The 22,034-nt window shown below is 49.4% G+C and overlaps 3 protein-coding genes across 16 annotated transcripts; 1 reads left to right on the top strand and 2 right to left on the bottom strand.

Moving 5' to 3' along the window:
• The first annotated feature begins 29 nt into the window (after positions 1 to 29).
• LOC116652912 (uncharacterized) lies at positions 30 to 8,293 on the top strand. 12 transcript variants are annotated; one of them, XM_085540094.1, is made up of 7 exons: positions 30 to 166; positions 666 to 775; positions 4,384 to 4,768; positions 5,835 to 6,006; positions 7,055 to 7,230; positions 7,407 to 7,503; positions 7,922 to 8,293. In XM_085540094.1, exons 2-7 carry the CDS (start codon positions 698 to 700, stop codon positions 8,076 to 8,078), a joined length of 1,065 nt encoding a protein of 354 aa, XP_085396220.1. In that variant the 5' UTR covers positions 30 to 166; positions 666 to 697; the 3' UTR covers positions 8,079 to 8,293. The 12 variants fall into 12 exon arrangements, 9 of the variants coding, with proteins under 9 accessions (XP_085396220.1, XP_085396223.1, XP_085396224.1 ...); XR_014943520.1 differs by lacking the exon at positions 7,055 to 7,230; XM_085540097.1 differs by lacking the exon at positions 666 to 775.
• An 857-nt stretch (positions 8,294 to 9,150) lies between these two features.
• Positions 9,151 to 19,786, bottom strand: LOC116652929 (uncharacterized). Of its 3 annotated transcripts, none has more exons than XM_085540089.1 (13): positions 15,888 to 19,786; positions 15,489 to 15,550; positions 14,917 to 15,073; positions 14,354 to 14,610; positions 13,857 to 13,942; positions 12,932 to 13,047; positions 12,214 to 12,331; positions 11,946 to 12,060; positions 11,194 to 11,538; positions 10,699 to 10,892; positions 10,256 to 10,378; positions 9,931 to 10,051; positions 9,151 to 9,395 (listed from the first exon to the last, which is right to left on the bottom strand). In XM_085540089.1, exons 1-13 carry the CDS (start codon positions 15,949 to 15,951, stop codon positions 9,324 to 9,326), a joined length of 1,830 nt encoding a protein of 609 aa, XP_085396215.1. In that variant the 5' UTR covers positions 15,952 to 19,786; the 3' UTR covers positions 9,151 to 9,323. The 3 variants fall into 3 exon arrangements, with proteins under 3 accessions (XP_085396215.1, XP_085396212.1, XP_085396214.1); XM_085540086.1 differs by having other exon boundaries at positions 10,256 to 10,381; positions 15,888 to 19,785; XM_085540088.1 differs by lacking the exons at positions 13,857 to 13,942; positions 14,917 to 15,073; positions 15,489 to 15,550; positions 15,888 to 19,786 and having other exon boundaries at positions 10,256 to 10,381; positions 14,354 to 14,535.
• On the bottom strand, positions 16,900 to 21,746 carry LOC146761868 (uncharacterized). Its single transcript, XM_085540114.1, has 4 exons — positions 21,616 to 21,746; positions 21,014 to 21,125; positions 20,262 to 20,606; positions 16,900 to 19,960 (listed from the first exon to the last, which is right to left on the bottom strand). Exons 1-4 carry the CDS (start codon positions 21,660 to 21,662, stop codon positions 19,787 to 19,789), a joined length of 678 nt encoding a protein of 225 aa, XP_085396240.1. The 5' UTR covers positions 21,663 to 21,746; the 3' UTR covers positions 16,900 to 19,786.
• Positions 21,747 to 22,034: the final 288 nt, after the last annotated feature.

Here is a 22,034-nt window from a genome sequence, read left to right as displayed (position 1 = left end):
AAGGGAAGGGAGGGATGTTTGTACAATAATTTGGAGTAGTCGGAAGCGTTGGGGCTGGAGGGCTGTGGGCAGTGTTGCGTCGGGGACGTGGCGGAGTTGAAGGCAGCGTGGGGCGGGGGGCTACGGAGGTGCAAGTTCGGGCCAGGCAGTCGCTCCCAGTGCAGAGGTGAGCTGCCGACCCCTCGGTGTGTCTGATCCCCCTTCTGAACCGCTAAGTAGCTGACACAGCTGTTGGGGCCTGGAATACTCAGTTAGGGGGCGTGTTGTGCTGCCCCTGCTGTAGACAGCCAAGCTGTTATCCACACGTTATCCACAGCGTGGAGCTGTGCTGGATGTCTGTGCAGCCAGCCCAGTGGAGGGGCTGGATGGCAGGAGGAAAATCAAGTAGAGGTTTTCTCAGTGTTCTGCGGGTTTGTGCTGCTGTCGCTCTCAACATTAACAAGTCCCCGTGCCTCTGCGAGCTATGATAAAGGAGCTGCTGCGTATGATTCCTGATACCAAATGTTCCCTATTCAATAACCCGTGGTGATAAACATCCTAATGATTGAGCTAGTGCTGACTGTGGCTTGAGTGTTGGGTGAAAACATGGATATATTTTAACCTGTTGCAGTACAGCTGCATGTTTGTATTCTGTGTTTCTTTACAATATGTCTCATACTGCCCAGCTTATCCTTGGAAGGGGCTTCTGCTAGCAGTCATGCTCAGATATCGTATGCTCCATGGCCTCTGGCAGGTGGCCAAAGGACTAAAAAGGACAGTGCCTGAACACCCCAAGGTAAATATTCCTGTTGAAATTTCCAGTTATTAAGGCAGGATGCTTCCATTGCCCGTGCTGGCTTTCAGAATGGAATTGACTGTTGAGATAGGCCCTTCCAGGCTGTTGTGGTTCTGGCCCAGTTTGGCCTGGATCTGCAACGAAATGGGACCTGCTGGGGGTAAAGGGAATAGTGAAAAGGTGGGGAGATGGGCCTAAAAACAAAACAGTGACAACAAGCTAAGGGAGAAAACTAATTTGCTAAATATGATTGTAGAAAGTGTGATAATTGAGTATAATACAATTGGAATTGAAAATAATAAGTGAGATTGTCCAAAACCAAAGGCTTCTGATGCTGAAAGCGAGATGGCTAGAGAGCACACACCACAGTGACCAGCAGTAAAAGGAGGACAGACTCGTGACTTCCAAGCAGTTTCATCTTTCCTTTTGAATGGAAAATGGAAATGGGATACTGAAGTCTTCTGGGAGATGTAGTTATTTTCTCTGAAGGGTGTCTGGAATCTATCAACGATCCATGGAACTGGAGTATTAATTCTTTAACTCCCAGTGCACTACATGATGCTATGATGTGGAATACTGGTAACGTAATTGATAAAACCATGAGACAGGCTGATCTTTTTGCTTCCTGCAAGTCACATCTGTACATTGTATGGTTTTGTTTTGTTGTTTTTTGTTTTGTTTTGTTTTCCCCAAAATGTTAGCTTGCAGCAGACAGCAAAAAAGAAAAAAGCATATTTTCAACAGAATCCACAGAAACCTGAACTAGTGCTTTGGGGAGTAATCCCAGGAGAATCAGTGGATTTTGTATCAAGTTATTTTGCTACAGAATCGCGTAATTAAAAAAACCCAACAAACTGTATGAAGCCCTTGTTCTACAGTAGCTCATGGGATGTCCCCTAGAAAACTCAATTTCAAGAAAGTAAGAGGAAGAGTTAGTTTCACTTCAGATGGCCCTGCAGAAGCAAGGAGTGATCTCCCATACATCTGCATGCCAGGCTGTGTTGGAGTTTGGTGCCGCTTGCAATGATCTTCACTGAAAGCTTTCAGAGACTTTAGCAGTCATTTGTCCTCCAGACAAAAACAGTCAGGGAGAGCAAGAGTTAAACAAGTGCTTGAAGCAGCGGATTGCTCAAGTTTCTATGAAAGGAAGTTCTGACACTAGCAGCCAAGTCACATGATATTGGCCTTGACTCAGAGGTTGCAGCAGGTAATAGGGACTGTGTTGCAAACACAGGGAAGTTACATGCTGCTGATTCATCCAGGAGTGGTAAAATCTGTTGGTGAAAGAAGCTTCAACAGAAAGGAACCATTCCAGGCTAATTCTTTGATTATTACTGAGGTATATTTGGCTTGTAAAGGTATTAATCCAGCTGTCACTTCTCATGGACTTCTGCATGACAGGAAAAGTGTAGCTTTTAGATGGGGGTACAAGACAAGCACAGGTAGTGCTCCATGAGAGCAATATGTGCTCATCAAACCAAGGTTAGTATCTGGAAAGCCTCCTTCCCTTTGCAGGATTCCTTTAACTGTATTTATGCTGTTGCTACCAGTATTGTTATTTTTAAGATTGTACATTGTAGTTGCAGAAGACTTGCTTTTGAAGCAACACTGCAAGCAGTCACTGTGCGCATCAGATGTAGATGAAATTGTGATTTATTCAGCATGTCCACAATAATGAACAATTGCATGAAACAGAGCCTTCCCTTCCTTCCTTTCCTTCCCTTCCTTCCTTTCCTTCCCTTCCTTCCCTTCCTTCCCTTCCTTCCCTTCCTTCCCTTCTTTCCCTTCCTTCCCTTCCTTCCCTTGCTTCCCTTTCTTCCCTTCCTAAGCTGAACTGTTTAAAGCTAAATCAACTCTTGCTGCACTGCACAATGGCTTCCCAATAAACCGTCTTTCCATTTGTAAAATTTAGAAAGCGCTTCTACAATAAATGTGGGTCTGACTCTGAGCATCACAATGATGGTGATGCTGCCATCATGGTGAAGAAAGGAAATGGTGTAGTACAGTCCTGTATTACTTGCTTATATTAGTCGATTGATCATATCCATGGTCCAGGCAGTCTTCTGTCATGTGACTGCATAAGGTTTAGTTGCTGTTCAGTCTAACTAAGTTGCTGAAGTAGCATCAAGTTCTGGTAGTCGAGATGCTGGATAACACTGTCATGATATGACATTGTCTTGCCTTTCTGTGTGTTCTTTCCAGAGGAGGAGTCTAACTTTTGCTTTTAAAGTCATACTGTATGATACTCCGAAAAATAAACAGACTACAACTAGGAATACTGGCAGTGTTTTCCCAACCACTTGGGGACGGTAGATTTCAGAAGGCTTCAGCTTTTAGCAATAAGCAGATGACATACAAATATATATAATCATATAAATATGATTCTTGTTGAGACTGAAATCATTTAATAAATGCAGCTGGATTAAGATTGAGTTTGCACAGGAGAAGGGTAATCACAGCTTGCAGTACGTTGTTTGTCCCAGGGCTGGATCCTGAAGTTTGACTGAGAGGATGGGAGCAGCAGGAAATTTCTGCCTGGCACAGCATGCCCAGAATTAATCAGAATACTGCTGTAGAAGAGAGGTGCGGATTCATTCAGCACAACCCAAATCTAGAGTATGGTATATGGGATAGAGACCCATATGTGTGAGTGGAGCGCAACAAACAGAATCATAGGAAATGAGACAGGAATATTCCTAAGATATGCAGCAAATCTTCTGCTGCCGTTTTTGTCAGTGTGGGCTGTTTTTGTCATTTAGGGCTGCATTTTCAGCCCTCAATCTGCATACATGGCTATCTGAGCAGCCTTTGTGATAAATTTGCCCAGGTTGTTGCAGGCAGGACTGGGCTCAAAACTGCCTAGGCAAGGGGAAAGCTCTAGCGAGGAGTTGCCAGCGGGCCTTAGCCTGTCATCTTTAGCACTCTTCCCTACTAGTTCAGCCTCTAGGCATGAATGTGCAAGAGACTGACTTTTAATGCTAAATTTCAGAGGCTGTACGTTCGCATGCAGTGGTTTAAAACCATGGAAGCAAGCAGCACAGTAGCTGTGCAAGGATGGTCCTTCATTGAACAGGTTTTTTGAGACTTAACCCATACCAGGTCAGGTAGGATTTGTCAGACCTGTCTGAACCTTGGGCTTTCAATGCAACCTGCATCTTCACCCAACATAATTATAAATAATAATAAATAGGCAAGCAACTTTGAGTCACTTCTGAAGAGCAGTGATGTATCATCCTATGTGATTCATCAATTTGTGGGTTAGGTGAAAACGATACCACATTTGTACAAAAGCAGTAGAGTTCCTGGGCTGAAATAAAGCTGTGTATCTGAGAGCATCTTGTAGGACCTGAATTGGATTTAGACTTGAGAAGGTGACTGTAGCTTGGTGTTGCAGCACAATCTGGTGCTTAATGGAGATATCGGTCAATTTTGTAGCGCAAGGCCGTGCTGGTCCAATGTGACTGAATTTGTTCTGTATCATTAAAAGGACCATGCAGCTCCTTTATTTTCCTGATTCATAGGTGTGAATTTAAATGATCGCTACACCATCACGGTTTGAATGACGTTCTCCTAAACAGCAGCATGCTTCTTCTATTGCTCCACTGCAGGTCATGGCAGAACCACAGTTGCCAGGTCTTCTGATTATGGGTATTGGAGGACCTCATGGTGTTCAAGAAAGCCTTGCAGCACTTCTGAAGAAACACTTTTGTGTTATCACCATGAAAGAACTACTTGAAAACAAGAAAGAAATGGGGAAAAAAATCCAATCCATTTTTGTGTCTGAGTTCAGGCCAACTATCGACCAGGAGCTTCTAGAAAGCCTGCCTAATTTAAAGGTCATTGGGAACTCTGGTGTTGGAGTGGATCACTTAAACTTGAAGATGATTTCTAACTTCGGTGTAAAAGTGACTAATACCCCACACGCTGTTGCTGACTCCACAGCAGACATGGGAATGGCCTTAATGCTGGCATCTGCCAGAAGATTAGTGGAAGGTAATGTTTTAAATCTTGTTCTCTGGTTCTTTGGCATATCTCACCTTGCTACCTTAGAGATGGCCTGTCAGAATCAATGTTTGGGATGCTTTTGCAATAAAAAGGACTTTTCAGAGACACTTAGTTTTCTCAAGTCCCACTTCTTCTCAAGGCAACAGTGACATTTAAGACATTTGTCTAAACTATGTTCTTTGAATTCATGTATGATACCCTGGTTAGAATAATGTGTGGGCCATATTTCTATCTGGATATTCATTGAGGGTGTTGCTTATAGCTTGAAAACTGAATATGAAATGCATCAAAATAAAATATTACTGCTTTTCTTTTTCCTTTTCCTGTACTTCCTAATAGTTGTACAAAGGTACACAGCATGAGCACACAAAGCAATAGAGATAGTCATCGTAGAGATGACCTCGTCCGCGCTGCTTGAGCAGAAATTAACTGTTAGAGTATGTTGAGTGCTGCTCCAAAAGTAATGCTTCCTAATTTGTCTCGTTGGCCCACCATGTTAGGGGGCAGATGGTGGTGGTATGGCAGTAGAGTTTGGACTTTCTTGCCAATATTTTATTAAGTTTAAGTCCAAAATTATAAAGGCTTCATGAGATTGCTGGGCAATTTAGAATCTGCTGCATAACTTCATCCCTTTCAAATAGTATGGCTGGACTGGGTTGTGATCCAGGAGATAGACAGTGAGTTTTACTCCCGGCAAAAAAAATAAAGTGAAGGCAGTGCTTGTGGGGTGGTAAACACCACAGAAGCTGTTTTTAAACTTCAAAGAAAATACTGCAGACACTCAAGCTTTATTTCCCTAAGGTGGTCATTCCTCTCACCAGAATACCACCATCAGGAAACATTTCTGTTACTGCTTCCAGTCATGTCTTTTACCCTGTCCAAGACTTTCTAATAACAGCCCCCACCCACAACCCCTTTAAAATTATTTAGGATGCTCTGTAAGGGCCGTTCCAGAACCCAACTACTATGACAGTGAGAAACTTTTTCTTTTCCTCTCTTTTTTGACCTGAATTTGTCATCAGTTTGTATCTGTTTAGCATGTTTTTACTTTCAGGCTCCCAGATTGCAGTTTCTCCAGACACAAATTGTTTCGCTGCTGACTGGCTGGGAGTTGAAGTTACCAGGGCGACTCTTGGAATCATCGGGATGGGCAGAATCGGGTATAAAGTAGCTCAGAGAGCCAGAGCCTTTGAAATGAAGATCCTTTACCACAACAGGAACCGCAGGTAAAAATGTTTGTTTGCTGTGTGGAACTGGTCCAGGGGCAGAAATGGAAACCACAGCTCTGGCCTGTGACCCCATTCTTCCTAGGCACTGGCAACATTTGTAAGCAGCACAGAGATCACTGCCAGTGTGCCTCCACTGCTTACCTCTGCTTACCTTGGTTTCCTGCTTCTTCCCTCATGAAGCAGCCCCCCTTCATCTCCCCGTACTTGTGCCTCCCTTCTCAGCTTGGAGCAAGCTTGGAGGAAGGGTGATGCTAACTTTTCTAAAGATGTGGGCCAAGCAAGCCAGACTCCATCCTGCCAGAATCTTCTCACGGGCTTCTGGCAACGTCCCTAGTCATCCAGGGTGTCACTCCTTTCTTCAGCCCAGCCGGTTCACTCATCACCTTTGTGGCAAAAATCCTCACTTTATTTTATTGTTCCCTTTCTTTGCCTCCCCTTCCTTTCTTTTCCATTGCAAGTTCTAACTCGCAAATCAGGCAAAGAGAGAATAGACAGGGACTGTACAGATACATCAGCAGGAGAGAACAATGGGAGACCTTCTACATACTCATCCTAATACACTTAATACCACCTGTGTGCTTTGCTTTCACATTTACATCACTCCTCCAGGGTCCTGCCACTCCTCTATCCTCTTGCTCTCTCTAAACCACTTCTGTCTCTCCTCCCACCACTCTGACTCACATAGAGGGTGGTGATGCACTGGAACAGGTTGCCTGAGGAGGTTGAGGATGCCCCATCCCTGCAGGCATTTAAGGCCAGGCAGGATGTGGCTCTGGGCAGCCTGGTCTGGTGGTTGGCGACCCAGCACATAGCAGGGGGTTGAAACTAGATGATCATTGTGGTCCTTTTCAACACAGGCCATTCTATGATTCCATGATTCACTGGTACTTAGCAATGTCTCTTCCTTTACCCTGGCCCCAAACCTCTTTAATATCTGTACTTTTTGAGACAACGCTTAGGATTGATTAATTGCTTGGTTGGTTGGTTTTAAGTTAAAAACAGTTTAAAATAGTTGTGTCTAGTAGGCTGTGCATTTTCCCTTCAGGAGCAAGGAGGAGGAGCAGGCCGTTGGTGCCTGCTATTGTGAGATGGAAGACTTGCTGCAGCAATCTGACTTTGTTATGCTGGTTGTGAACCTGACACCTGAAACTGAAAAACTGATTGGGAAAAAAGAGCTGGGGCTGATGAAACCCACAGCCACTCTTATAAACATCAGCCGAGGTAGGCATATCTCCCAGAAGTGGTTATAGCTCCATGATGAAGGATAATAAATAGTCTCTCTTTGTTTTGTTTGGTTGATGGTTACTAGATCTTGTTAGATCATTGAATTTATTTTCGCTAGGGTTTTGAGACCGTTCCCACTCTCAGGTGAAAAGGTGTAAACTGACTTGTTGCAGGTGCAGTTATTGATCAAGATGCATTGGTAGAAGCTCTCCAGAATAAGACCATTAAGGCTGCTGCTCTGGATGTGACATACCCTGAGCCTCTGCCAAGGTAGAATTTCATTCTATTAGTCTGAAACTTTTCATTCTATTAGTCTGAAACTTGTAAAATGATAAGCAAAAGTGTACTCATGACCTTGATCTCTTTGGGTAGACTTTCACTGTTTAAGGGCACATCATCATCTCATCTTGCACAATCCTAACTCGATGACCAACTATTATCCCTACCCATATTTTCAAGTCAGCATGACTGTCAAGTAGACGAGGCTAGTAGAGAGGAGGGAGAAATGGGAAAGCAAATTTACCATCATTTTCTGCCATTCCTGCGTACGTGGCCTCTTTATACAAATGCCATTGCTGTTTCCTCTGGGCCTGTTCTCAGCAACTAGCAGAAGAATTAATTTATTGTGTGATAACTGTTCTTTCTGCTTCTTCTGGGTGTAATATGCTGTCTTTGCTGTTTCTTGCAGAAAACATCCTTTGTTGAAATTAAGTAACGTCATCATAACCCCACATATTGGAACTGCAACAGTTCAAGCCACCCACATGATGGCAGAAGAAGCAATAGCGAATATGCTCTCTGTTCTCAACTGTAAGCCCATTCCGAGTGAAGTATTTCCCCAGTGATGTGCACCAGAGGACAGCGCTAAATCTCTGACCTGTGAGGAGGCACGATTTCACACAGAACCACTATTAGTTTTAAAAAGAAAATCAGCCGTGTTCCTGCACAGCTCATTATGTCACTATGCTTCAAAGCTGTCAGCTCACTCGGCTTACTCTGTACTGGCATTTACAAAATCAAATCAACCAAGTGGAACAGGTATAACCGTTTTGTTGGAATACTTTGATGTCTCCATTGTGTCAGTGTATTATTTCTACAGGGTTCCCTCAATGAGTACCAGTCCCTTTTCAAGCACCATCTCTTTTTGAAGAGCAGGGGAACTGGCAATTGCAATATGTCAGCAGTTGTGCAAGTGGGGTACAGGATGGGCTTGGCTTAATCTTTTAGAGCTGAGGTGGTAAAACGGTGTCTAGCAAAGGGAGGTAACGTCAGGTGACAGGAGTGAACAACAGATTTGCTGTTCACCTCTTTAAGAAGAATGTTCACGTGGCCAAAGCTCACTGGAGTTGAAAGTGGCCTGTACTGTGGGAGACAGATATCACAAAGTGCGTTTAAAATACGCCAGTAGCAAGAGGAGGATCAGATTTTTCTGAGTTACTGGAAAACACACGGAAGATGGGAAAAAGCAGCCGAAGCAGGATAGACAGGATGTTGCCTCAGTTCTGAGGGGCTCAGAAAGCCCCACTGGGTGAGCATCTCACCTTCTGAGCACAGACATTCCCTGCTTCAGCCATGGATCTGCCAGCAACGTCAAGGGGTAGGCAGTGGGTGGCCTTCAGCCCAGCCAAAGAAGCTGGAGGCAAAGCTGTCAGCGTGCAGATGAAATAGCCACACTCGTGGCACTAGAGAAGACTCCACCTCCGAGATGGAGCAGGGACTGGGCTTCCCTCCCCGTCTCCTCACACAAGGTTCCTGCCTTGGATTTCACCACCCTCGCAGCACACCATGGTGCCCATGCAGCTCCAGGCAGCGCTGCCAATGCAGGCCCGAGAACTCTGGGGAGGGGGGCACCTAGCTTTACAAAGCACCCGCTGTAAAGCATGCGTTTCACGGTGACCAAGGAAAGACTCGCAGTGCTTGGGTTATGGGGTTTTATTGGGTATAGGGATTTATTGGGTATTGGGTATTATTGGGTATAGGGAAAGGGTGGTATGGGAAATGGCGACTTGCTTTTAACAGTGTCACCATTAACGTCGCCAAAAGTGAACGGTGGTCCTTGTTGAGCTGTTGGGTGACACTGGCTGGATGTCTCACTCGGGAGTCTCAGTACTGGCAGATGTCTCGTGGTCCTCGTTGTTGTGCAGAGACGCTACTCTCCGGACCTAAGGAGTTCAGTTTAAAGCTCTGTAGTTTTGTGAATGCAGAGACACGCAGCACAACACTGCAAGTCTCTCTGCAGTATAAGAGTGGCTCTGCTTGTGCGTGTCTAGAGAGAGCAAGCTCACGATCCCTGTCATGAAATTGCAGCTCTTGGGACCAGTCCCAGTCTGGGGTAGCCTGCTGTGGGGCTGATTGACCAGGCCCTGAGTCAGGCTGGGGCTGAGACTTTGGCCTGAGCAAATACAGGCTGTGAGGGCGAGGTGCTCAGGGGGTCCATATTCTGGGAGAAGGAGGGACTCCGCTTGGAGAATGGAGGGCCGCCAAACACTTGGACGACACGTCCGACCCTTCCGTCTGAAGCTGCCTGAGCTGCGCTGCGAGACTTTATCCCCAGCGCCCATCGTCCGGAAGGGGTGTCTGCGCGGAGGTCTCCAGCTCCACAGCCAGTGCTCTCCATCCCACAGGCCCAAGAGGGTCTTCCCATGGCTTGCTACGGCTAGCTATGACACGGTGCTAACGGGAGCTCACACCACTTACCCGTACTGACTTGCCCGGCCTTGGCCCCAGAGGGGGTGCAGGTTTTAATCCAGTCCCAGCCAGATGAAGGATGCTGGATTCTTTCATCGGTCGCCGACTCCACCGCACAACTGCAAGCTCGCTGTAGGCACACAGTGGGAGGGGGTGTGAGCACAGGGAGACGGCTCTCTTGCTGGGCTCCCAAGCTTGGTGCCTGCCGCAACTGCAGGAGGCAGCTGTGCCGAGAGCCCGCTTCCAGGAAAAGCCCCTCTTTTGCCCAGCTGCTGCAGGGGCAGGGAAAAGGGCAGTGTGGGACAGCAAACTCTGCCTGTGCGGAGAGCTTTACCTCTGGAGCCGGTCCTGCAGATCCCTCTCTGCATCTCTCTGTCCCTGCTGCTCACGGGACACCTGCCTCATAATACACTGCACCACCTCCTGCAGGGTCTCATCCGTCCGTGGAGAAAGCCTCCTACTGCAGCAAGGACAAAACCTGTCTCACTCTTCTGTTGTGACACCCACGCCTCTTCCCTCACCCAGTCTACTTCACACGCAGCCCCATTTATTCCCACAGCCTCTTTGATGCAGGACGACGTCCATGCATAGGCTGCTTTGGGCTCCAGAGAGCCTCGTGGCATTGGGCCCTAACCACGACCACACCCATGGCCTTGCAGGTCTCAGGGCGCTGTGTGTGGCACTGTGGCTCGGAGGCTGGAGCCCTTGATCCAAAGCACAGGTGGCTCACCACCACCCCGCTGCCCCAGGACTTGGATGGAGTTGGTGCACACTTACGCTTTAGGGATAGCAGTGCTGTCCCAGAAGATGCTGGGTGGCTGTTCCTCGGCCTCTTCCTGCTCCCCCATCATCCTCTCCATCAGGCTGGGGCTGGAGCTGGAGCTGGAGCCGGAGCTGGAGCTGGAGCTGGATTGCTCCGATTCACACTCAGACGGAGAGCTGAAATGCTCTTCCTTGGGGGAAGAGGATTCCTGTACAGGAAGAGACACTCAGTCCTGTGGTGCTGCTTCCCAGCATGCAGTTCCCTGCAAGACTGTTCCAGTGGGGACTGCAGTGGGACAGGACCACAGTCAGGAGAGGGACCTCAGCACGCTCTTGGGGCAGTGTCCCAGCGTGACCAGTTTGGTCCTCTTGCTCCCAAAAGGCAGCAGTCACCCATCCAGCTGTGCTGCACCAAGAGTGCTACTCTGGCCCGGGTGCTAGAGGTACCTAACAACCTCAGCTCCCCTGGATGGGAAAGTGCTGCTGCTTTCTTGCAGTAATGCTAAGTACCTGAGCCACTGGCATCTTCACTTTTTCTGGCTCTGCCTCCGCCTCCTTCACTTCCACCTCTTGCTGCTTCGTTTGCTTTTTGCTCTCTCTCTGCAGCTTTTTTTTCTTTTTTTCCTCCTCAGCCAAGAACATTTGAACGCGTTTTGGTAATTTACGCTCCTCCTTCTTGGCCTGCTTGACCTGCTTCTCCTGCTTCCCCTTCTTCTCCTCCTTCTTCCCCTTATTATCCTCCTTCTTCCCCTTCTTATCCTCCTTCACCTTCTTCCCCTTCTCCTTCTCCTTCTCCTTCTTCATCTTCTCCTCCTTTGCCTTTTTCATCTGTGCTTTTTTTTTCTGGAGGGCGACCTAAATGCAACAGCAAGCAGTGTTAGTCTCTGTGGAGGCTGAGGGGTTTCCCTTCCTGTGCTCCATTCCACCCTTTGTCTTATGCCTTTCTGCTCTGCTGCCAGGCTCCTGCGGACCCAAATGAAGAGCCCCTCTGTAACAGCCAGGAAAATAAACAACCACTGGCCTAAATGCAGTCTGGCAGCTGGCAGTTCCAGACAAGCCGTCAGGAACATCCCCAAGTTAGCTCTTGGGGTGGCTTTTGGGAGGCTAATGGAAGTCAACAGCTTATTCTCAAGTGTCGTCGTAACTGATCTCTCTTCACGCGAGGTGTCACGTGAACGTGTGGTAAAGAATGCTGTGAGAATCAGTGGAGCTTCTCTACAGTTCAGTAAGACAGATGCGCTGCAGCAGTCTGTGACACGTACCTTTCTTTTCTTCACCTCTACAGCAACAAAGTCCACCATCCTGGGAGTCACCAGAGGAAGGACTTTCTTTTGTTCTTCTTTTTCTGAGGATCTCGTCAGGATGGTCGGTAGATGCCTGCAAAGACACGGTGGGGAGAGTTGACAGGAGGGCAGGAGGTGCTGGGTTTGCACTGCGTGCTTGAAAGTGCTTCAGCATCTTCCTCAGCCCTTCACTCCCACAGAGGCAAGAGCATGGTATCACCCGCGTTTCTTTTGCCAGGAGTCTCACCCGGTGCGAGGCTCTTTTTCCTCGGCTTTCTGGTCTCTGCGTGGCATTACAGTCAATGCCGGCAATTTCTCTGGAGAAAGCGCTGCTCGATGAAGGAGGCGCGTCTCGCAAAGGTCCCCTAGAAAGAGGAAAGGAGAAAATGTCAAAAAAGTTGCGTTTCTGGCATGGTTTTGGTCCACCCCTGCATGGCTACCACGCAGCGTTGTTCCCCGGGGAATGCTATTTGGATGCCTTCACCTCGTCTGTGTGCTGAAACGGGGGAGGTCCCGGCAGATGCCGGTGGTCTCAAAGAGCCGCTCTGGGGAGGGGACTCGTTTAGCACAGGAGGAGCTGGCTCTTGCATCGCTTGATGCACGTCCCAAACATAGCTTTGGTACTGAGGCGTGCTCACAATAGAGGAAATTGCTTTTGAGACATCTGAGAATACAAAGGGAAGCAAGGGTAGTGGTTTCCGGGGCTGGCCGGACAGGCTGCTGAGTGGAGGCCACTGGGCAAGTGTCTTCTGATGGGGAGATCCCAGTGGCCATTTGTGAGAGAGGGCTGCCCTGAGAACTCGCTCTGCAATGGATTGCTCAGGCTTTCCCATAATGGGTACAGAGAGACATCGGAAGTGTCTCGTGCTCTTCCAGGTGCTCTGTGGTAATGTCAGCCCTAATCGTCTCCAGATGAGGAGGAAAGAAAAAAAGAGCTCCCCGCTGGCAGCCCACGGGTCCCTTACCTTTCCTGCCTCTGTCACCAGCTCTTGACCAGCCTTGCTCGTGTCTGATCTTGAGATGGTATTTCAGGTCCACCTTTGCTGTTTCACTCATTTGAAGAATGCTCTCGTGCGTGTACCTGAAAGAGGTAGAAGCAGGCTGAAGGAAGTGCAACACTTCCCCTTGCAGCTTGACCCTGTTGGGTCAACAGAGCTGTTGTCAACAGAGCAACAGACCGCAGAGACACTGGAAGGCCAACATTTCCCAGAGCAGCTCATTCTGGAGAACCGTACAAGGATCTCCAGTGTCTGGAGGGGCAGGCAAGGCCCCGTCAGTATGTGCCAATGTTTTTTCTGTCCTTGCTGTGAGACCGGTTTTGCTCCCAGCCAATCCTCCTGGCTACTTCAGAGGAGGAAATATTCCTTTCTCACTCAGAACGCTCGTGCGGAACAGACCGGTCGCTCGCCACTCAGCTACCCAGCAGCCCTTTTTGTTCCCTTCTTGCCCTCCAAGTTTCTTGCAGATGAATGTCTTTGCAGCTCTCGAGGCTCAACTCCATGCCCACCACCACTTTTGGATGTCACTGCGCAGCAGCTACGGTACAAGACAGCTCTGCGGAAGCCCACCACACTCGAGCTCCCGTTTGCACAAGAACCTGTTCCTCCTCTAACCCTTGGGTCCCAAGCGGTACACACTCTCATTTGCAGGACGGAAGAGGCACTGGGAAAACCGGACGGAAGACTGGCCTAAATGCCCCCCAGTTTCAACACTGGCACGGATGTGAAACGTGATTTGCTTCCCCAAATGCAATCCAACTGAACTAGGGCAAGCAGGGAGTTCCCTGTGAACCAGGCCCCTAAACACTGAAAAGTACCGTAGCGAGTACCGTTGGCAGCTGAAAAGCAGCTGTCTCGCTCATGCACAGGCGGCAGGAGCAAGCATACTCACATTGGGAAGACAATAACATGTCCAGAAGATGTCTGGGAAGCTGCGCAGTCATTGCGCGAGATGACCAATTTACTCATTTCTGGCATCTGCAATCAGAACAGAGACAGATGATGGGAGACGGGGACACTGGGAATGGCTGGCAGCTCCAGTCTTCTTAGCCCAACACAACGAGAGCTGCCAAAGGGAAGGGTTTGGGCCTCAGCAAGCCTTGCTCTCTGCCTGTGCCTCTGCTCCATGATCTGAGTAGTGGCTGAGCAGTGATGCCCATCGTTACTCTGGTCGCCTGACAAAAAGCAAGGCCTTTTGAAGGAGCATATCCTGGTGCAGAGCTGAGCCGCCTCATGTAAGGGAAGAGCTCTACAGAGCCTGCTTTCCTGCAGACCACCAGGAGCATGGGTGGCTGAAGAAGCATGGCAGGCCAGGAGAAGGCAGTCCCCTAGTCTCCAGGAGGCATTTCAGAAGAATCTGAGGTAATGCTGCCAAAACACAAAGCCTACCCCAAGAAGAGCCTGCAATTTGTCAGCAGTCCCATTGAGCTTCCCCAGGAAGTCCTCGTAGAATTTCATTTGGACCCGTCTTCCTTCAATCAGCAGCATGCCAACGTCCCTCCAAATGAAGGCAACGTTCTGCCTCTTCCCTATGCAGGCGCTGAAAAGGCACAAGGTCCTTTCCACGCAAAGCTGCGCCTCGTCTTCATAGATGCCGTTTTCTGAGGCTATCTCATCGTATGGAAGCTCATAATACGGGTCGGGTTCTGGAGAAACAAGAGGAGGGGGAATGTGAGCACTTGGAGAGGCACTGAGCGCGCTACAGTCAAAAGTCAGCAGCTTCCAGGCCCTCAGGCAATACACTACTATTGAGATTATGAGGCGGAACTGTTGGTACGTCTCTGACGAGATGCTGAGACACGGCGCCAATGAGACTGGAATGAAAGCTGTTGTTGAAGCAGGTGAAAGAGAGCGCGCTGTTACTCTGTACTGCCATCTATAATGGTAATCTGGCACACTTTCCCCACCCTGGTGCCAGGGCGAGCACCTCTGTCAGACTCCTCTCTTCCTACCTGCATCATCGATGAAATCGTACTGGAGGTCGTTGTCTTGCGCGAGAGCCTTTGCCAGAAGAAATACAGGTCTGTGAACAGCAACTGTATTATTCTGCTGGCTGGCTACGAGCTCTCTGATAACTGTGAAAGTCCCCAGTCCGGGAATGCTCACAGCCTGAACGAGAAGAAAGGGCGGATCAGAAGCAGTTCTGCAGTGAATGACGGAAGGCTATTTCCCTCTTGCCCCTCATCCCCGTGAAGAACCAGAGAGCGCAGTCCTTTGGACGCCAGCAGGGTTCCCAAACTTGCAGTCACCCCCAAGGGATCCGCTTTGGTCATTCAACTCTGCCAGCAGAGGACTCGGAAGGCCCAGAAAATGTCCATCCCTCTTTCCATCGTGAGGCCTGGACCTCCTGACATTTCCAAACTGACGCTGGAGCTAGCCTGTGGCCCATTTTGCGTCGCAATGTCCTTCTGGGGCGTGCTTCCTGCTTCCACGGAGGGGAAGAATATCTGCGCGCTGTGGCAGATGGGCTCTCGGGGCTAAAACAACCATGAGAGGGAGGAAAGGAGAAGGAGGCAAGTCCCACCTGGTAGAGAGCCAGCTGTTCACCAAGATAATAGGATGCGCTGGACCAAATCCGGGCTAGCTCTGGAAAACAAAAGGAAGGACATGTCATGCTCCCAGGCGGCCACCTCAAAAGAGTTCAGCAACGGAATTCCTGTCAAAGGAATGACGACAAGCAACTCATTTCCACCGGCGACTTCTGCCTGGAGATCCCTGCAAAGGCAAGGGCCACGTTGGGAACACAACCCAGGAGTCACGCCTGCCCAAGTGCTCCTTCGGCCCCTTGCGTGCTGAGGCAGCTGCCTTCTTGCAGCAACCTTCCCTGCTCAGCCATCCCCACCTTCCGCCATCAGGGCTTCCACACCTCTCTGTTTTCAGAGATGTCATTGGGCCTGACAACACGCGTGAAATCGGGCCTTACCAGACTCTCTGAGCTTCTCAGTAGTTGGAGGTGAGCGAGGTCTCGAGAAGAGGGAGTTTGCCATCTTACTTCCCCCAGTTGCTGCAGCAGTTGGTCAGTCTTCCGGCACAGCAGCCCTCCTCCTCAGCCCTTCACACCTGCCTCTAGTTCTGCTTCTCTCTGCCTACTCCACCTCACGGCACAGCAGCTCGTCCAGAGCACAGCAGCGGCGAGATGAGCTCCTCGGCAAGCGCCTGGAGTCTCGTCGGCCTCTCTGCGAGATGTGGGGAGGATGCGTGGAGTCGGCGAGCTTAAAGGGGGCGGTCACCGCCGTGACGCGGGGCTGTGCCATTATGACCCCCGACCGCGTCACAGAGGGGCTGCACACGCCGTCAGCGGGGCCTGTCAGAGCGGGCTCTGGGCAGGGGACGCCCTTTGGGAGCGGGCCTCGCGGAGCTGCGTCCCCACCAACAGGGGCTTTGCCTGGCCTCGTCGGTCGCTCTGCCCCCGTCACGTCCTCGTACGGAAACACTGGGCTGTAACTGCTGGCGCCTCCTGCCCACCGTCGTGTGACTCCTCCCGCCTCTGCCTCTTACCTGGACGTGGCAGGGTTGGGGCAGCAGGCCGGCCCCGGTGGTGGCCTGTGGGAGCGGAGCCCTGCGGCTTCCCCGTGTCGGATCACAGCCGGCTCTGGCGCTGAGTCTGGTTACGGCAGAGGGTTGTGTGCTTTGTGATCCGTGGGCTAAACGCAGGCCTGCGAAGAGCCAAGGCTACGCAGCCTTGCTTTCCCTTTGCTAAGGGAATTGGTGACTGGGTTTCAAGGTTGCTGAAAAATTGCTTTAATAAAAAGTATAAACTGAAATGATCCTTGCTGGCTGTAGCCATCAGCTTCATTATAGATTCTGTGCGTGGCCCAAGAGAGTTCCTCTTCCTTCATTTAGGGCAGCCCAGGCAGGCCAGAAGGTTGGATGCTCACGCAGCATGCGTTATAATAGCCTTTGGTTGTTTGCGTTAGTCATTTGAAGACCCAGGCTTTCATAATTGCAGCATTTATTTTTACAAAAGCTTAAGTGTTGAACGGTATTGCCGTTCTTTTTAAACACACAAGGACCAGTGACAAGGAACGTGTCTTGAAGCACAGCCAATGCATTAATTTCATGTCCAGTATCAGAGAGAGGCTATGCTAAATGGACGGCCAGGGAAGCGAGCTCCCTTTGTGCACATCTGAGACCTCACCGTGACACGCACAGCTCTCAGCAGAAATCAAACTGATAACCCGGTGATAAAAATTGAGACATTTTTGAGAGCTGCCAAGCTGAGAACAGGAGACTGAAATGGTAATTGGTAACAAAAAGAGGCCCCGATGAGAAGCTGTTCTGTGGGCAGTTTTCCATGGCTGCTCCTCGGGTGCACTAGTACCCTTCCCCTTCAGTGTCATCGTCAGTGTCTTAATTCCTGAAGGAAAATCATGTCACGCGTCTGTTTCCTACTCCTGACCTTTCGTGGACCGAAAGGAAGCTTTCATTTCTAAATGTAGCTTATCCTTATGCAGGTACAGCAGAAATTCGTATTCACATGGGAATTAAAAGACATGCCTGTAGATGCGTGACAAACCTAACGGCTTCCAAATGCTATACGCTTACTAAGTTGGCCATCAAATGTCTGGCAGTACTACATTGGGTGTAATTTCTGGTTGATGTGAAGATATTTCACTTCAGCCCACAAAGCAGGAGTGAGCCGTACTAGAACAACATTATGCAGAGTGTAAATGACATTTAAACCACCTGGCAGGCACTTCAGTTGAGAAAGAAAGGAGATGCTCCACAAAACAGAAGTGCGTTTGTTGAATAAATTTTGGTCATCTACTTCAAGAGCACAACAACAGAATCATGGGAAATGAGACAGGTATACTCATAAGACAGGCAGCAAATCTGCTGCTGCCATTTTTGTCAATGAGGGCCATAATTGTCAGTAAGGGCTGCAGTTTTACCCCTCAAACTGCATACATGGCTATCTGAGCAACTTTTGTCTTACTGCAGAATATGATGTACTTGTGGGGGGTGTTGCAGGCAGGACTGGGCTCAAAACTGCCTAGGCAAGGGGAAAGCTCTAGTGAGAAGGGTCAGGTAGGTTTGTCAGACCTGTCTGAACCTCTGGCTCCCAACACAGCCTACAGCTTTACCAAACACAATTCACAGGCAAGCAACTTTGAATAACTTCCTGGCAGCAGTTCTATACCACCCTTTGCTATACTCAAGTTGTAGGCTAGGGTTAAGAAGCTGCCAGATTTGTATGAAAGCGATAGGGTTTCTGGCCTGAGTTGAAGCTGTCTGAGGCCACCTTGCAGGACCTGAACCAGATTTAGACCCGAGAAGGTGACTGTAGCTTGGTGTTGCAGCACAATCTGGTGCTTAATGGAGATATCGGTCAATTTTGTAGCGCAAGGCCACGCTGGTCCCAAGTGACTGAATTTGTTCTGTATTATTAAGAGGACAATGCAGTTCCATTATTTTCCTGATTCACAGGTGTGAATTTAAATGATCGCTACACCATCACGGTTTGAATGACGTTCTCTTAAACAGCAGCGTGCTTCTTCTATTGCTCCACTGCGGGTCGTGGCAGAACAGAGTTGCCAGGTCTTCTGACTATGCCTATTGGAGGACCTCATGGTGTTCAAGAAAGCCTTGCAGCGCTTCTGAAGAAACGCTTTGTGTTATCACCAGGAAAGAACTACTTGAAAACAAGAAAGAAATGGGGGGAAAAAAACCAACAAAACAATCCATGTTTGTGCTTGAGTTCAGGCCAACTATCGACCAGGAGCTTCTAGAAAGCCTGCCTGATTGAAAGGTCCTTGGGAAATCTGGTGTTGGGAGTGGATCACTTAAACTTGAAGATGATTTCTAACTTTAGTGCAGAAGTGACTAGTAGCCCACACGCCGTTGCTGACTCGTCAGCAGACATGGGAATGGCCTTAATGCTGGCATCTGCCAGAAGACTAGGGGAAAGTAATGTTTTAAATCTGGTTCTGCCTTCTCTGGTTCTTTGGCATATCTCACCTTGCTACTTGTTGGGGTGCTAAGTTGTCTTTGCAAGGATTTATGAGTGCATACAGCAGTTCTGAGTAGAAGGAGTGTTCTAGAGTAGCTGAGTTAGGCCTGTCAGTTAAGAGTAAGTGGGCGGGGAGCTTAGATAGGTGTGTGTATAGGTTATCTCGCGTGCATCTGGTTTTGTGTAGCGGGTGTACGCGTCTGCACGGGATTTAGGATAGTATATAAGGTGTGTGATGCAGCAATAAATTGAGAGAAGACATGATGGCATCCATGTTTGTGTCTCTCTCTCCTGGACAGCTGAGGACCCAGGATAAGTCGGGTTTAATTGGTGAATATTTCAAGTGGTGACACCCGACATGATAGTGTGTTTGATTTGCGATTGAAGAGTTTGCTTGTGGTGTAAGTGTAGAAGTGATTGTGTCTGTTCTTTTGTAGAAGTTTGGTGTTCGAGTACTCGAGGAAGCGGCTGAGAGAGCAGCCAGGAGAAGCGGCCATTAGTGAAGCAGCCGACAGAACCGGCTGGGCGGACAAGAAGGTCCAGTAGAGCAGCTGGGAGAAGCAGCCAGGAGTGCAGCTGGGAAAAGCGGCTGGGAGAATGGACGGGGAAGGTCCAGGAGATTGTGGTTGATTGCTTCCCGACCCATTTATTCCCACAGCCTCATTGACGCAGGACGACGTCCATATGTAGGCTGCTTTGAGCTCCAGAGAGCCTCGTGGCATTGGGCCCTAACCACGACCACACCCATGGCCTCGCAGGTCTCAGGGCACTGTGTGTGGCACTGTGGCTCGGAGGCTGGAGCCCTTGATCCAAAGCACAGGTGGCTCACAATCACCCTGCTGCCCCAGGCCTTGGAAGGAGTTGGTGCACACTTACACTTTAGTGATAGCAGTGCTGTCCCAGAAGATGCTGGGTGGCTGTTCCTCGGCCTCTTCCTGCTCCCCCATCATCCTCTCCATCAGGCTGGAGCTGGAGGTGGAGCTGGATTGCTCTGATTCGCTCTCAGACAGAGAGCTGAAATACTCTTCCTTGGGGGAAGAGGATTCCTGTACAGGAAGAGACACTCAGTCCTGTGGTGCTGCTTCCCAGCATGCAGTTCCCTGCAAGACTGTTCCAGTGGGGACTGCAGTGGGACAGGACCACAGTCAGGAGAGGGACCTCAGCACGCTCTTGGGGCAGTGTCCCAGCGTGACCAGTTTGGTCCTCTTGCTCCCAAAAGGCAGCAGTCACCCATCCAGCTGTGCTGCACCAAGAGTGCTACTCTGGCCCGGGTGCTAGAGGTACCTAACAACCTCAGCTCCCCTGGATGGGAAAGTGCTGCTGCTTTCTTGCAGTAATGCTAAGTACCTGAGCCACTGGCATCTCCACTTTTTCTGGCTCTGCCTCCGCCTCCTTCACTTCCACCTCTTGCTGCTTCGTTTGCTTTTTGCTCTCTCTCTGCAGCTTTTTTTTCTTTTTTTCCTCCTCAGCCAAGAACATTTGAACGCGTTTTGGTAATTTACGCTCCTCCTTCTTGGCCTGCTTGACTTGCTTCTCCTGCTTCCCCTTCTTCTCCTCCTTCTTCCCCTTCTTCTCCTCCTTCTTCCCCTTCTTATCCTCCTTCACCTTCTTCCCCTTCTCCTTCTCCTTCTCCTTCTTCATCTTCTCCTCCTTTGCCTTTTTCATCTGTGCTTTTTTTTTCTGGAGGGCGACCTAAATGCAACAGCAAGCAGTGTTAGTCTCTGTGGAGGCTGAGGGGTTTCCCTTCCTGTGCTCCATTCCACCCTTTGTCTTATGCCTTTCTGCTCTGCTGCCAGGCTCCTGCGGACCCAAATGAAGAGCCCCTCTGTAACAGCCAGGAAAATAAACAACCACTGGCCCAAATGCAGTCTGGCAGCTGGCAGTTCCAGACAAGCCGTCAGGAACATCCCCAAGTTACCTCTTGGGGTGGCTTTCGGGAGGCTAATGGAAGTCAACAGCTTATTCTCAAGTGTCGTCGTAACTGATCTCTCTTCACGCGAGGTGTCACGTGAACGCATGGTAAAGAATGCTGTGAGAATCAGTGGAGCTTCTCTACAGTTCAGTAAGACAGATGCGCTGCAGCAGTCTGTGACACGTACCTTTCTTTTCTTCACCTCTACAGCAACAAAGTCCATCATCCTGGGAGTCACCAGAGGAAGGACTTTCTTTTGTTCTTTTTCTGAGGATCTCGTCAGGATGGCCGGTAGATGCCTGCAAAGACACGGTGGGCAGAGTTGACAGGAGGGCAGGAGGTGCTAGGTTTGCACTGCGTGCTTGAAAGTGCTTCGGCATCTTCCTCAGCAAAAAAGTCTGCAAGAGCCCCCGATTGACTCATCTGGTGTCTAGCACTTCCCTTGGAGACCCGGGAACAGCCTGCGGTGCCCAGAAACATGCACAATGCTATTCAAAAGCTCCTAGGAAAGGAACACCCTCATCCTGTCTCGGGATGTTTCTTGTCCCTTTGGGCAGGGGGCTCGACAAACAGAAAGGTCCCTCTTCCTTCCATCTGAAGGGAGGCAAGAAAGACTCTGCGCTCTTGCAATGAGCATTTGCCTTGGTTACCCAGCTAAGAAGTGACGCTACGGGACGTTTGTCGTGTTGAGCTGCTCAAGTTCATACAGCCTCCGGATCCGGGAGAAACTTCACTCCCACAGAGGCAAGAGCATGGTATCACCCGCGTTTCTTTTGCCAGGAGTCTCACCCGGTGCGAGGCTCTTTTTCCTCGGCTTTCTGGTCTCTGCGTGGCATTACAGTCAATGCCGGCAATTTCTCTGGAGAAAGCGCTGCTCGATGAAGGAGGCGCGTCTCGCAAAGGTCCCCTAGAAAGAGGAAAGGAGAAAATGTCGGAAAAGTTGCGTTTCTGGCACGGTTTTGGTCCACCCCTGCATGGCTACCGGGCAGCGTTGTTCCCCGGGGAATGCTATTTGGATGCCTTCACCTCGTCTGTGTGCTGAAACGGGGGAGGACCCGGCAGATGCTGGTTGTCTCAAAGAGCGGCTCTGGGGAGGGGACTCGTTTAGCACAGGAGGAGCTGGCTTTACGCTTATCCGTTAAAGAGACGGTAAAGATTTTAAAAGTGCTTGCAAAAGATGCGAGGGGCACATTGTCCTCTAATAACAC

This window comes from Coturnix japonica, chromosome 2, assembly GCF_054131305.1.
Source record: "Coturnix japonica strain WE chromosome 2, WE-NBRP24, whole genome shotgun sequence".
NCBI lineage: Eukaryota > Metazoa > Chordata > Aves > Galliformes > Phasianidae > Coturnix > Coturnix japonica.
Note: the sequence above shows the minus strand (reverse complement) of the source record. Positions and strands in the feature narration are given on the sequence as shown.